The sequence below is a fragment of the Prionailurus viverrinus genome, chromosome B2, assembly GCF_022837055.1.
Source record: "Prionailurus viverrinus isolate Anna chromosome B2, UM_Priviv_1.0, whole genome shotgun sequence".
Lineage (NCBI taxonomy): Eukaryota > Metazoa > Chordata > Mammalia > Carnivora > Felidae > Prionailurus > Prionailurus viverrinus.
In genome coordinates this window covers 81,492,989-81,507,085 of record NC_062565.1, presented here as the reverse complement: position 1 = coordinate 81,507,085, position 14,097 = coordinate 81,492,989, and the positions used below count along the sequence as shown (strand labels likewise).

Below are 14,097 nucleotides of genomic sequence, written 5' to 3'. Positions count from 1 at the left end.
TACAGCTCAACCTGAATAGACAGATGAATAATGAACAATTGTTGGTTGCAAAGCAAACAACCATTCCCTGCTTTGCTCCTTGTGGGAGTCCAGATTTTTCTTCTGCCTGGGAGCTCCTACTTCTCAAAGCCTATGATCCCACGAGTCTTCAATATAAGTTATACAAGATATTTGCAACCTCAAACTTCCTATGCCCTATTGCTCATTCAAGGGTACAGCTGCCAAGGGCTTTTAGTAAAAGAAAGTTCCCTGCTCATCTGAAATAGCTCCCAAAAGAGACACTCTCTGCCATTGTACTGGAGTATGTATGTCATATGAAAAATGAAACTGCTAGAGCCTATATTCTCAATGCGGGTGATATCTCCTCTGAGGGGATGAAAATTGGGGAGAGGAAAACAAATCATACTTTCTATGTATAAAGCATAAAATAGACATACAGTATATAAACAGATATGCACAATACCTGTGGTATTAAGACTTGGGGGGGGGGGGCATTGAGAAAAAAATCTTAAAAGGCTCCTTAAGGGAGCAATATAACGAAAGGTTGAGAAACACTGTTCTAGAGCAATGGCAGATACCACCAAAGGCAGAAGACAATAATGGAAACTAAATTATTGATGCTATCATTATGTTTTTGAGTCAAAGTTTATGACACCTAAAACCTGTTCTAGCTCTTGACTTTCCATTTAACTAAGCAAATATATTCCCTTTACTGTTGAAGCTATTTTGCATTGTTTCCTGTAAGTCATAACAAATGTCATATTAACTGACAAAATATGGAACTCTTTATCTAATTACATGGCCAATGCAACAGAACATTAAAGTGGAACTATTTTAGTCTGTCTCTGTTAAGGCTTCATGAATATAGGTGCCAGATATCCTCATAACCAAAGGGAGCCAAGTAAGATGAGAACCCCATGCAAAAAGAGGTGCCTGGGTGGCTCAGTTGGTTGAGCATCTGACTCTTGATTTTGGCTCAGGTCATGACCTCACAGTTGTGAGACTGAGCTCCACATCGGGCTCTGTGCTGAATATGGAGCCTGTTTGGGATTCTCTCCTCTCTCTGCCCCTCCCCAGCCCTTGCTCTCTCTCTCTCTCTCTCTCTCTCTCAAAATAAACACACGTTAAAAAAAGAAAAAAAAAAACATGCAAAGAGATAGTGGGAAATGGATTTCAAAACTCTTGGTCCTCATCCATGGATAGTGCAGAAGACAAAATTGAAGACAGGGGTGAAGGTTAAAGAATAGTTATTAGGACATTTACATGAGGGTGCTTGGGGGAGAGTGCTCAGACTGGAGGGACTTCAAGGAGACCACCTTGTATGTATCTCTGGAAATCTGTGTAGACACAATAGACCTGGTAACTGAAGTTGACATGAAATTATGAGGCCCAACCTTCCATTCTCAACTCATGAAAATTAAGGAAGTTAAAGGGAATGCAAAGTAAAAACTGACATGAATTAAGATGGGTTCAGCACACCCCTTCCTCATTTCTCTGGGTTCAAACTGTATTACTTAGGAATCTTTGGTCGTGAGTAACAAAAATAGAACTTGACTCAAATGAAAAATGGGAATTTACCACCTCACATAATGAGAGGAGAGGAGCGGGGAAGGGAGAAGAGGGGAGAAGAGGAGAGGAGAAGGGAGGGGAGGGGAGGGGAGGGGAGGGGAGGGGAGGGGAGGGGAGGGGAGGGGAGGGGAGGAGAGAAGGATTGGACCTTGGGGATGACTAGATCCAGACATGAACAGCGCTGGGACTTCATCAGAAGCTAGTGAAAAGGTGCCAGGCAGATCTCCCCACCACACCCCACCCCAAAACAAAAAGCAGTCTGCAAGCAAATGGGAGAACTGACTTTAGTATCAATATCGTTAAGTCCAAATCAGTGGATAAAATATAGAAGCAGAAATAACTGAGATTTCAAAATCATTGTAGGAAATCCACCTAGAAATGTATCCAACAAAAAAATGATAGAAGTATGTGTGTATGGGTGGATGAATAGATGGACAAATACACACTTGCTCAAGTGTGGCAAAATGTTAACATTAGAATCTTGGTAAGTATGTAAGTATTCACTGTAAAATTCTTTCTTTTCTGTATGTTTGATATTTTTCTAACAAAATGTTGAGGTGGGGCAGAGCAGGGCAGGGGGAATCAAGCAGGAGAATAGCACCATGGCTGTAATGATTAGTCCATCAGCAGGATTCTAGTTCTAAACTGAAGGTACAGAAAACAGACCTCACACTCCAGGCAAAAAGAACTGGCAAAAAGCTCTTCATTCATCCAGAGCATATAACAAATGTTCCTTGAATTTCCACTTGGTAGCATCCACTGAATTAAGATCAAGGTGTTAAAGAGAAATCAGAAATGACCTGCAGAGTAAATAGCATGAGGTTAAGAGATGACCATCCTGGTTTGGGAAATCAAGTAGAGAAATGACAGGTGAAAATGGTTATCTCATTGACTTAATCTGCTTCTATTTAGTTACTAGTGCACTAAGCATCATTTTAAATGTACAAATAAAGCTCTGATTTCTCACTTGGACAAGGGAGTAGATGATGGTATCCTTTAGAGAGACAGAAAACGCACATGGAAAAAGATATCTGTGGTGGGTAACTTTTGCATTGACTTTAGGAATCTTGAAGTTTAGGTGTTTATGTTGCACCTAAATAAAGATGTCCAACAGGCTGGAAATTCAGGAAGTATTTGAGCATCAGGAGAGATCGGCAGTAGTCACTGACGTGTCATCAAGATACTGTATCATCCAGAGTGTATAGTGAGAAATGTTTCTTTCATTCTTTTATATCCATTCATCAAACTATCATTATTACTAGAATTACAAAAAAAAAAAGAGATGTTTTTCAGTTTATAACTTAATTGCCAAATCCAAAGACCTTTGTGCAATCCCAAATGTGTTTACCTTACTTTTGTACAGCATTTATTGGGTTGGCTGGTCTTTAATTGGAAAGCTCTCCTCCAGTGATATTCTGATCACCATTCCCCTCACTTTCTGTTCCTTTTCTGTCTCTTACAAGAGTCTTAGAATTTGACATTTACAGGGTTTTCATCCTTGGTCGGTAAGCCTTCATTTCTAACTCCCAATTTTTCTAGTAGGCTTCAGGTCAAACCGACTAAATAAAGATTAAAAGCTAGTTTAAAACTAAAAATTGTGTTGATAGTACAACACAGGCAACACTATCCACCTTGAAGCTACATTGCCTTAGGTTCTACTAGCTTTTGAAATGCATAATTTTTTTTTCCTATCTCTGAGCCTGTTTTCTCATGACCTTAAAATGGCAGCCAAAATATTTAATTTGCAAGGGTATTATTAATGATTACATTATAAATGTAAAGGATCTAAGCGCTCCGCACTCGATGCATACAATTAACACAATTCATAACTTCAGATGAATACAAATTATGCCAAGTTATAAATATCTACCTTACCTAATATTAACTTCTGTTCCTGAGCACTCAGTCTACATAGTTATTCAGGTTACATGCGCTGGCTCGCTCAGTATTATTTCCCTTAGAATCTCTCATAGCGTCAGGGACTGGCTCAAATCAACAGTAGCAACTCCTTCCTTCCATATACCGCATTGAGGGAAACACATTTTCCACGGCTTCTTAAAGAAATCATTCAGTTTAGCTTAGAGGTGAAAGTGAAAAGTAAGCTTCGTCACAAAAACTGAGTCCAACTCTACTCCACCCGTCTGCAGGTCTCTGAGAGAAAAGCGAGCAGGGTCACAACAGTTTACGAAACGACTTGAAACATTAGTTTTTAACTTTCCCGCAAGTCTCTGACCGACCAACCGCACTGATACTCCGTCAATCTCCGCGCCACTTCCGTTTGCGCATTTTAATTACGTCAGCATATCAGCTCTCGCGGTATCACCCGATGTTGAGGTCCCTTAATAAAGATCTCGCGAAATTTGTTCTACAGCTCCAAGCTAGCCTCACTTTCCCCCACCCCCAACCTGTCCTTCCTTTCCCGGTCTCAATCACAAAATTCTTCCCTCCCCTTTCTTGAGCTTACAGCTCTCCTTCTGTTTCCGATTTCAGGCCGGAACCGGAAGTTCAGTGGGCGGGGCCCGGCGGCGGAAAACGCTGCGGAGCCGGAGCCGGGATTCGGCTGTGGCCACTGCCCCTGTCCCCGCCACGGAGCGCCGTGGCTTCAGGCTGAAGGTCGGTCCGGAGGCGGGTGGGCGCGGGTCTCCCCCGGAGTGTCCGGGTGGCAGCCTCCCCGGGCCCCCCGGGCTCCGCGAAGGATCATGTCTACAGCCTCCGCCGCTTCCTCCTCTTCCTCATCTTCGGCCGGTGAGATGATCGAAGCCCCCTCCCAAGTCCTCAACTTTGAAGAGATTGACTATAAGGAGATCGAAGTGGAAGAGGTGAGTGAGGCCCGGCACGGAGGCGCCTGTCTCCGCCTTTGCCTGGTCCCGACTCTTAAGGTGCCTCCCCGGCCTCTCATTCTCGGGGCCCTGCGGAGTCTACCCGGGAGTCCCCACCGAGGCCAGGTATAGAGGGGACTCTGCGTTCAAATGCTCTGGGAAGCTTTCTTTTTCCCTCATTTCGGCATTCTTGAGTTTGGTCTGTTACCGGAATTCGGTCATCTCAAACACCAAGATGAACTGGTGAGATGTTGTGGAGCACCAGTTCTTATATATGTAAATAGTAAATTCACCAAACACCATGATCGTTCTGGAGTTTAAGTTCACTAAGACTTGGTGTTCTTAAGGGCCAAAGTTTGTATTATGTTCGACTTCTAGCTCAGTGTCTGGTATGTAGTGTGTGCTCAATAAATACTTGGCAAATATATCATCATGTCTAATGAAGTGTCCGCCTCAGTACTGAATGCTTCTCAGTTTCACCGATTCGATAGAGCAGTAGTCGTAATATTAAATATTCTGCCTTCAGTTGGACTAATTTGGATAACTCTTACCATTAGTAATGTAGACTACAGTGAAAAGATGTCTCAAGCAGCATATTCCGAAGAGAAACTTACGATTTCTGTGACGACCGCAGTGTAACAGAAATCGCTGTTAGAAAACCCAAATCCATTCTTTATTCTGTAGTAAGTTATTTTAGGGAAAGGTAGTAATATGCTTTTAATATATTGCTTCTTTTCAAATATACATAATAGATTGATTCTAAAAATCATAAAATGTAGAAAAGTAAAAACTGTGTTTTAAACACACACTTTAGAAAGCGTTCAAACTTTGGTTGAAAGTAATACTTATCATGGGCCACCTAGGTGGCTTAGTCATTTAAGCAATTGGCTAAGTGTCGACTTATGCTCAGGTCATGATCTCATGATTCCTGGGGTTCAAGCCCTGCCTGGGGCTCTGCGCTGAGAGTGCAGAGCCTCCTTCTGGATTCTCTGTGTCCCTCTCTCTCTCTCTGCCCCTCCCCCATTCTCTCCCTCTCTCAAAAATAAATTAATAAACATTAAAAAGAAAATACTATCAATTACCACTTACTCATTTTTAAAATTTATTAAATATTTTGCATTACATATGCCACAAAGAACAATGTGTGACCCATGTTACAGGCTTTCAGTGAATTATCTTTACTGTAAAAATCCAAAATTATTTTTAAATAGTGGCAAGCTAAAGTAGTCAGATAATTACCATTCAACAAATACATTTTTTTCTGTGCATATTTTGGAAGAATAATGGATTCCTAAATCATGTCTTTCTATTGCATAAGGTAATCACTGAGAACAACGTCATTTTACAAGATAACATAAACAAGGCCTTTGGAGTTAGAGGGAGGTTCAGTATATCAGGTATACATACCATTTATTAGCCATGTGATGTGAAGCGAGCTTCCTAACTAACCCCTTTAAGCTTTATAGTTTCCTTAACTATAAAACAGGGATGATAATTTCTATTTAATTTTACCTGTATAACATCCTATTAGACAATATGATCAAATACCCAACACAGTACCTGACACTTATGACTAGGAAACTGAATTCCAGAGAACAGTAACCTGCTTTAAGGTCACATGCTAAAAGAAGAAGGACCCATATTTTGAAAAGAGAGGGGAATTTATTTATGTGTGGGTGTGTGTTTTCTATTGAGGCTATGATAAATTCCTTTTTCAGAAATGGATAGTTGATCCAGCTTTCATGGCTAACTTTCTTTTTTAAGAATAAAAATTCAGTGAGTCAGTATAAAAGAATTGCAGTTTTTAAATAAGCATTTACGTCTACTCTGTGGCAAACTGCTCTGCTTGTAGACTACAAATTGTTATGTAATAATAACTTGTACTTCATGGTCTAACAAATGCTTCCACAGACTTACATCATTTATTCTTACAGCCTTCATTTTCTCACACTACTTTCTAAAGCATTTTACATTCTTCTTGGAAGAATGGAAGTTACTGAGGAGAGAGTCATCATTTTACTGCTCTTCCTGGAAAGCCACTTAACTTCTGATTAGGCTTTTATGTTTCTAAAGATTTTTCTTTCAGTTTAGATATTGTTTCAACCCTTTTTAAGTACATTTAAGACATTCCTGGGGAGTAAATTTTTGTTTTCAAATGAAAATTTCTAGTATTAGCTGGTTCTCTAGTTTAGTTTTTATTTTTGAGTACCCAATTTATTTTCACTTTAAAGATTGAATTCAGACCTTTCTAACGCTGAAAGTATTACATAATTCCCATTGTATTTGTGCACATTAAAACAGTGTTATAGGGGCGCCTGGGTGGCGCAGTCGGTTAAGCGTCTGACTTCAGCCAGGTCACGATCTCGCGGTCCGTGAGTTCGAGCCCCGCGTCGGGCTCTGGGCTGATGGCTCGGAGCCTGGAGCCTGTTTCTGATTCTGTGTCTCCCTCTCTCTCTGCCCCTCCCCCGTTCATGCTCTGTCTCTCTCTGTCCCCAAAATAAATAAACACTGAAAAAAAATTTTTTTTTTTTTTTAAAAAATGTTATATAATCCAGAGTGCACTATAGGCATTCAATAACTATTTCTTTTATTTTTTTATTTTTTTTAATGTTTATTTCTGAGACAGAGAGAGACAGAGCATGAGTGGGGGAGGGGCAGAGAGAGAGAGAGACACAGAATATGAAGCAGGCTCCAGGCTCTGAGCTGTCAGCACAGAGCCTGACGCGGGACTCGAACTCACAGACCGTGAGATCATGACCTGAGCCGAAGTCAGACGCTCAACCGACTGAGCCACCCAGACGCCCCTTCAATAACTGTTTCTTAACTTAGATTTTACTTTTGGTTAAAATCATAAATAAGAGAAGAAAGATGGCTAGAAACAAAAAGTATTTTTATGTTGCTTTCAGTATTTTACATAGTACAAATATGTTGCCTATAAATAAAATCATGTTCTGTATTTCCCAAATAACAGTGTAACTGAAGCAGCATTATACTGATTCAGTTAGAAACTATGTATGAAAACTACTCCAACCACAGGCCAAATATGTAGTCATTTAGTAGATATATATCTTTAAGGTATCAGCTGATTCTAATCCATACATTCCTAATTAGTGTGGCACTTCTTAAATTCAGTTCTGATAGCAAATTATGTGAGACCTTGGCCTCAGAAACCTAGGTAGGTACTTAAAAAAAAAAATCACCTAGTTTTTACCATTCTGGGGCTGAGTGTAGAGAACATTAGAATAAATTGTGAAGTATGTACATTGAGGACTAGGTTGCAAGAAGTGGTAAAGGCAGTGTGGTGTGGTAAAAAGTGTACTGGGCTGGGTATTTAAAAAATTTGGATGCCATAGTCATTGTGCCATAATATATTTAAGTAACTTGGATCAGGTGATCTCATTTTTCTGGGTCTGATTTCTCATGTGAAGTGAAGGCCTGAACATGATTATTTAAAGTCTCTTCCAGGTCTGAAATGAAAACACATTTATTCCAGTATTAATGCTCTGTTTCCACAATATGTGTCATATGATCTCTTGTGGAAGGTAGTTGGTAACCAACTAATCCTGGTTAGACAGGACAAATATCCCCATTTTACAGATATTGACAGTGGTCATAGAGATTGATTTACTAGAAACCTCTTGTGTAAGTAAATGGTAGAGCTGAGAATTGAATTTGAGATTTCTTACTCATGAGTCACTTACTCTTTCTACTAAGTTTACAGTGTTGCTTTGTTTCTTTCTGAAGCACTCTGACCAAACCTTATTCTGAAAATGGAGAAACAAAATACTGATTTCCTTTGCAGTAGTTGGTGCTACGCATGTAATGAACATTCTCTTCTGTGCACAATATTGCTAAGGTACTGTGGAAGATGAACAGAAGAATTCTAGGATTCTCTCCTTGAAATTTTTTATTATTAGGAGACTAGAATAAACACAAAACAGTTAATAATTAACATTTTCAGAACCACTAATTTAGAACTATGACTATAATGTAAACTGAGCACTGAAGCTATAATTTGAAAGTAGGGTTAATCACAGAACACTTTGTTGAATGGAAAATAATTTGAAAATAGATTTTGAATAAAGTAAGCATCATAGATTGGGAAAGGCACAAAGGTGAATTGTCTTTGCAGTTGTTCCCTCCCCTGCCCAGCATGCTTTTCCCTCAAGAACTTCACATGGCTGGCACCTCTCACCATTCAAGTCTCACCTCAGATGTTTATTCCAGAGGGAAACTTTCCCTGAGCAACCTAGATTTTGTTACTTCTATTATCCTTTGTGACACTTACCAGTAAGCAAAATTGTGTATCCCGCAGCACAATGTAAGATGCCTTATTCACACTTGTAACCCCAATGTCTAGCACCATGTTTTTCAATAAATATTTGTTGAATGAGTAAATGAAGTTATCACAGCATAATTGTGAGAATTTAGTGCTCATCTAGTTCTTTTACATTGCATGTGATAAAACCAGAGGTTGCAGTAAATTTGTGATTTGGCTAAGGCAGCATTTACACTAGAAATGAAATCTGATTCTCTTTCCAAATGTTGATTCCATTACTATTATACCTAGCAAATATGTTCATTTGGGGTAAAAAATGCTGTAAAGGGGCAGGTGCTGTAAGTAAACCATGTATTGGTGGGCTTTTCTACTAAAATGTTACAAAGACCCTATTTTTGGCATGGCTGCTTTTTTTTTTTTTTAATTTTTTTTTTTTTCAACGTTTATTTTTTTTTTTGGGGGGGGGGACAGAGAGAGACAGAGCATGAACGGGGGAAGGGCAGAGAGAGACACAGAATCGGAAACAGGCTCCAGGCTCTGAGCCATCAGCCCAGAGCCCGACGCGGGGCTCGAACTCACGGACCGCGAGATCGTGACCTGGCTGAAGTCGGACGCTTAACCGACTGCGCCACCCAGGCGCCCCTTTTTTTTTTTTTTAATTTTTTTTTTCAACGTTTATTTATTTATTTTTTTTGGGGGGACAGAGAGAGACAGAGCATGAACGGGGGAAGGGCAGAGAGAGAGGGAGACACAGAATCGGAAACAGGCTCCAGGCTCTGAGCCATCAGCCCAGAGCCCGACGCGGGTCATGGCTGCTTTTTAAAAGGGAGACCCACAGTGTTGACCTCAAGTGTAATCTAAGCAAGGCACATATAGTCACTGCATTGTTTATATGTTCTTAAGCTTCATTATAGAGACCCAAAGGTTTTGTTTTAAAGGGAAATCTAGAAAGAACTTTGGCCATGATATTTTGTAGTTTTTAGAGGTAAATGGGCATCTGATATTGGAGAAAAACCTTACTTATAGTGGTCTTCTTAAACTGAGTCTGTAGATTTGTTATACTCAGTATTTAATTGTGGGATATCCAAAATTATTAATAAACTCTTCATGTGAAACTTAATGATCATTGATTTCATTAGAAATCTGGAATTGTTACCACAGTAAAGAGATAGTCACACGGTAACTCTTAAATTGTGCCTGTGTAGCTGAGAAGATGACATGGGCATGTATTTGAAAGAAAGGCCTACTAACTGGGTCAGGTGTCTATGGCAGGCTTTAAAAGATTGCACAAAAATTCAAAAGTAAGTTTGAATAATAAAAGCTTTACTTTCATGTTATCAAGTCTGTCTTGTCAGCAGATGGCAGTTCTCCTCTGCCACAGTGTATTAATAGATATTGAAGTTCTAAGTTCTGAAATAGTTGGAGGCTCTAAGTTCTAACAAATAAATATATGATCTATGCTTGTTCTGTCATGTTCCAAATTTCTAGCCAGAGCAGTGGCAACATAGCCAGGATCCATTCACATAGTCCAAAGAGCAGGGCCAAACCAAAGTGACAACTATAGTCACTGAACTAAAAATAACGTGAATTGGGGACAATTAAGAATTATTATTTCATAGTAAATTAAGAACACAAGGTCATCCTTTCCTCCCGTTTAGTGTAGTTCAGGTGGGTTTATGTTTGTTTTTAATAACATGACTTGTATGAAAGAATAGTCTTCCATCCTGAAGAAATTAGCTTTTTTTTAAATTTAATTTATTTTTTTAAATTTACATTCAAGTTAGTTATCATATAGTGCAACAATGATTTCAGGACTAGATTCCTTAATGCCCCTTACCCATTTAGCCCACCTCCCCTTCCAAAGCCCCTCCAGTAACCCTCTGTTTGTTCTCTATATTTAAGAGTCTCTTATGTTTTGTTCCTCTCCCTGTTTTTATATTATTTTTGCTTCCCTTCCCTTATGTTCATCTGTTTTGTATCTTAAAGTCCTCACTGACCCATGAAAAAATGCTCAACATCACTCATCATCAAGAAATTAGTTTTTAAAGGAGTTGCTTTCTTTAAACACACAAAATGAATTCTGATTTTGATACTTGTGCTTTTTAATACTAATTATATGGAAATATTTTACATACTATCTCATATTCTTCTGTTCTATTTTTATTTGAAAAATACGTTTAAATCTGCTTTAAAATTTGAGATTAAAGTCGTGGACCCAAAATCACTACACCACAGGGGGAAAGATGCACATCATTCTTAAACTTTGTATGACTAAAACACAACTCTGTGTTATTAAAAAAAAAAATCTGCTTGCTCTGTTCTTTGTTTTCCTTCATTAAACTGTTGCCTAACCTAGACGTTATCCTTGATTCATCTCTTCCTCTCTGCCCCTCCTGCATACATGCATGCCATCAGCGAGCTCTTTTGACCCTACCTATAAAACATATCCTGGATCTGCCCGTTTTTCTGCACTGCCTTCAGCCTTGTCCTCACAGCTATTCTTTCTTACTTGGGCTGCTATTAGCCTTCTATCTGGTCTCTGTATATATTCTAGCTTCCCTAAAGTCCATTTTTCACATAAGAGCTAGAATTCTTTTTCAATGTAAAATAGTATCACATCTTTCCTTCTTAAATTTCTCCTGTTGCTTCTTATTGCACTTAGACTGAAATCCAAACTCCTTTTTGTGATGCAGAAAGCCATTCAGGATGTAGATTCTGCCTGTCTCTCCAGTCTTATCTTGTATCTCTCTTCCCTTCTCCCACTATGCACCGCCCACACCAAACACTCCAAGTGTTTCTCTAGGTCATCACTAAAATGTCTCCTTTCTCAGTGTGGCTTTACAGGACGACTGTTTAATAAAATTGGGTGGGGGTAGTGCATACATGTGTGTACACACACACAAGATTTTGTTCCTTTACTTTTTAGCACACTGGTTATTTACCAAATATTACATGTTTTTACTTTGTCTCTTTCCACAAGAATATAAGCAGTAGAAACAAAGATTATGGTTTATTTTGTTCACTTCTATATCTTGAGTGTCTAAGGTAGCACCTAATCTATAGCTGAGGTTGAAATATTATTGAATAGGGAATGAGGGTTTTTTTCCCCTTAGGGCCTTCAGATTACTTGTTTCTTCTTCTTTGATTGGTTCCTTGTATCATTCAAATATCAAGTTAGTAACCTCCTCAGATGGCCTTCCCATACTGTCTGTCCCAAAGCTTCCACCAGTCTCTGTGTCCTGTCATCCTCCTTTTTTGTTTTCTACATAGCGTTTTTTTGCAATCTGATATTCTTCTTATTCATCTTTTTGCCTATTGATTATCTTCCCCCTCCATTAATTGAAAACAAATTCCATGTAGATCATAGTCTTTGTCTTATTTATTGCTATATCTCTGATAACCTAAATGGTAGCTGAATATAGTAGACGTTCAAAAACTACCGATTTAAGGAGTAAACAAATGAAGTTCATTGTTTTCTTGGTATGATCCTTACCTTCACACCTTTGAAAGGAGAACTTACCCATTTCTCCCTTGCTTACTGACTAGGCCTTCCCCTTTGGCCTTCATTGATTCTCCAAAACTCAGCTGATCTCTGTATTTAGCTCCCTGTATTTGAGCTGTCTACTATCCCACAGCCTGAGATACAGGTTCCAACATTCTGCCCTAAAACAGTCTCCTCCCTATAGTCCAAGAGACTCTAATTTCAGTTTCTTCACTTTTCTTTTGGCAAGAATCTTTGGCAAGAGTTTTTTTTTGTTTTGCGGTTTTTGTTGTTGTTGTTGTTGTTGTTGTTATCATTTCCATATTCTGTTGGGAGAGAGAGAATCCCAAGCAAGCTCCGTGATGTCAGCTTCGAGCCTGGCACAGGGCTTGATCCCACAAACTGCAAGATCATGACCTGAGCCAAAATGAAGAGTGGGATGCTTAACCAATTAAGCCACCTAGGCCCTCTCCCCTTGCATTCTTAATCATCTGTAGCTTCCCAGGGTGGCTAAGCTGTGTGAGGCTGCCCTCTCTTAAAAATCTCTTTGAGGGGCGCCTGGGTGGCGCAGTCGGTTAAGCGTCCGACTTCAGCCAGGTCACGATCTCGCGGTCCGGGAGTTCGAGCCCCGCGTCGGGCTCTGGGCTGATGGCTCAGAGCCTGGAGCCTGTTTCTGATTCTGTATCTCCCTCTCTCTCTGCCCCTCCCCCGTTCATGCTCTGCCTCTCTCTGTCCCAAAGAAAAATAAATAAACGTTGAAAAAAAAAAATCTCTTTGAGAAATGGGAAGGATAAGTCCTTTCTGCCCTCAAATTCCTAAGCCTGTCCTGAATCTCTAAGCCTATCCCTGAAGGGGATGAGGTGTTTCTTTAACCACTTAAGCTAGTAAGTATTTAAAAAATTATTTAAGTACTGTTGTGTTGTCTTGAATTTTTTCTCTACCTCACTTTTATTCCATGAAGGCAAAAGTCAATTCTTTTTTTTTTTAATTTTTTTTTAACGTTTTGTTTATTTTTGACACAGGGAGAGACAGAGCATGAACAGGGGAGGGTCAGAGAGTGGGAGACACAGAATCTGAAACAGGCTCCAGGCTCTGAGCTGTCAGCACAGAGCCCAACGTGGGGCTCGAACTCATGGACCGAGAGATCATGACCTGAGCCGAAGTCGGCCACTTAACCGACTGAACCACCCAGGCGCCCCAAAAGTCAATTCTTTATATATATATATTTTTTTTACTCTTAATATATCTACATTTATGCCACTTGAAGAAATGGGAACTCATTTTTTTTTTTTTATATTGCAGTGTGATGATTTATAAGGAATTTACATTTGGTCATCTGAATGACCAAACATAGGGGCACCTATGTGGCTTGGTCGGTTAAGTGTCTGACTTCAGCTCAGGTATGATCTCATGGCTTGTGAGTTCAAGCCCCGCATCAGGCTCTGCTGACAGCTCAGCACCTGGACGCTGCTACAGATTCTGTGTCTCCTCCTCTTCTCTCTGCCCCTTCCTCACTTGTACTCTGTCTCTCTCAAAAATAAGTAAACATTAAAAAAAAAAAATACAATTATAAAAAAGAATGACCAAATGTGTATTTCTTCATATATACTTGGTCTTTGTCCACAGTTCCTCACTCACAGCTCCCAAAACTTTCCGAATTTCCTAAGGGAAGAAAAATAAAAATGTTCCTGTTTCTCTCTCTCGTTATGTTGAGGTTACTTTTACATTTACTTATTTTTTTGAGAGACAAAGAGACAGGGCACAAGTTGGGGAGGGGCAGAGAGAGAAGGAGACACAGAATCCAAAGCAGGCTCCAGGCTCTGAGCTGTCAACACAGAGCCTGACGCGGGGCTTGAACTCACAAACTGTGAGAACATGACCTGAGCCGAAGTCGGACGCTTAACCGACTGAGCCACCCAGACGCCCCTGTTGAGGGTACTTTTTAACCC

General features: G+C 39.8%; 1 protein-coding gene and 1 long non-coding RNA gene across 8 annotated transcripts in view; one reads left to right on the top strand and one right to left on the bottom strand.

Annotated features, from left to right (window-relative positions):
* Positions 1-1,839: 1,839 nt before the first annotated feature.
* On the bottom strand, positions 1,840-3,825 carry LOC125166273 (uncharacterized). The gene is made up of 3 exons (XR_007152421.1): positions 3,445-3,825; positions 2,537-2,827; positions 1,840-2,369 (listed from the first exon to the last, which is right to left on the bottom strand). It is a non-coding gene; the product is annotated as an uncharacterized LOC125166273 (long non-coding RNA).
* A 155-nt stretch (positions 3,826-3,980) lies between these two features.
* The window catches only part of MAP3K7 (mitogen-activated protein kinase kinase kinase 7), an 84,338-nt gene continuing 74,221 nt past the window's right edge, over positions 3,981-14,097 (top strand). For 6 of the 7 annotated variants that reach the window (XR_007152170.1, XR_007152169.1, XR_007152166.1 and 3 more), the window contains exon 1: positions 3,981-4,388. Coding sequence is in view for 2 of the 7 variants with exons in the window: in XM_047858748.1 (XP_047714704.1) it covers positions 4,269-4,388 (120 nt within the window). In the remaining 5 variants the exon portion in view is untranslated. The remainder of the gene's footprint in view (positions 4,389-14,097) is intronic. The other variant, XM_047858750.1, reaches the window with a different exon arrangement.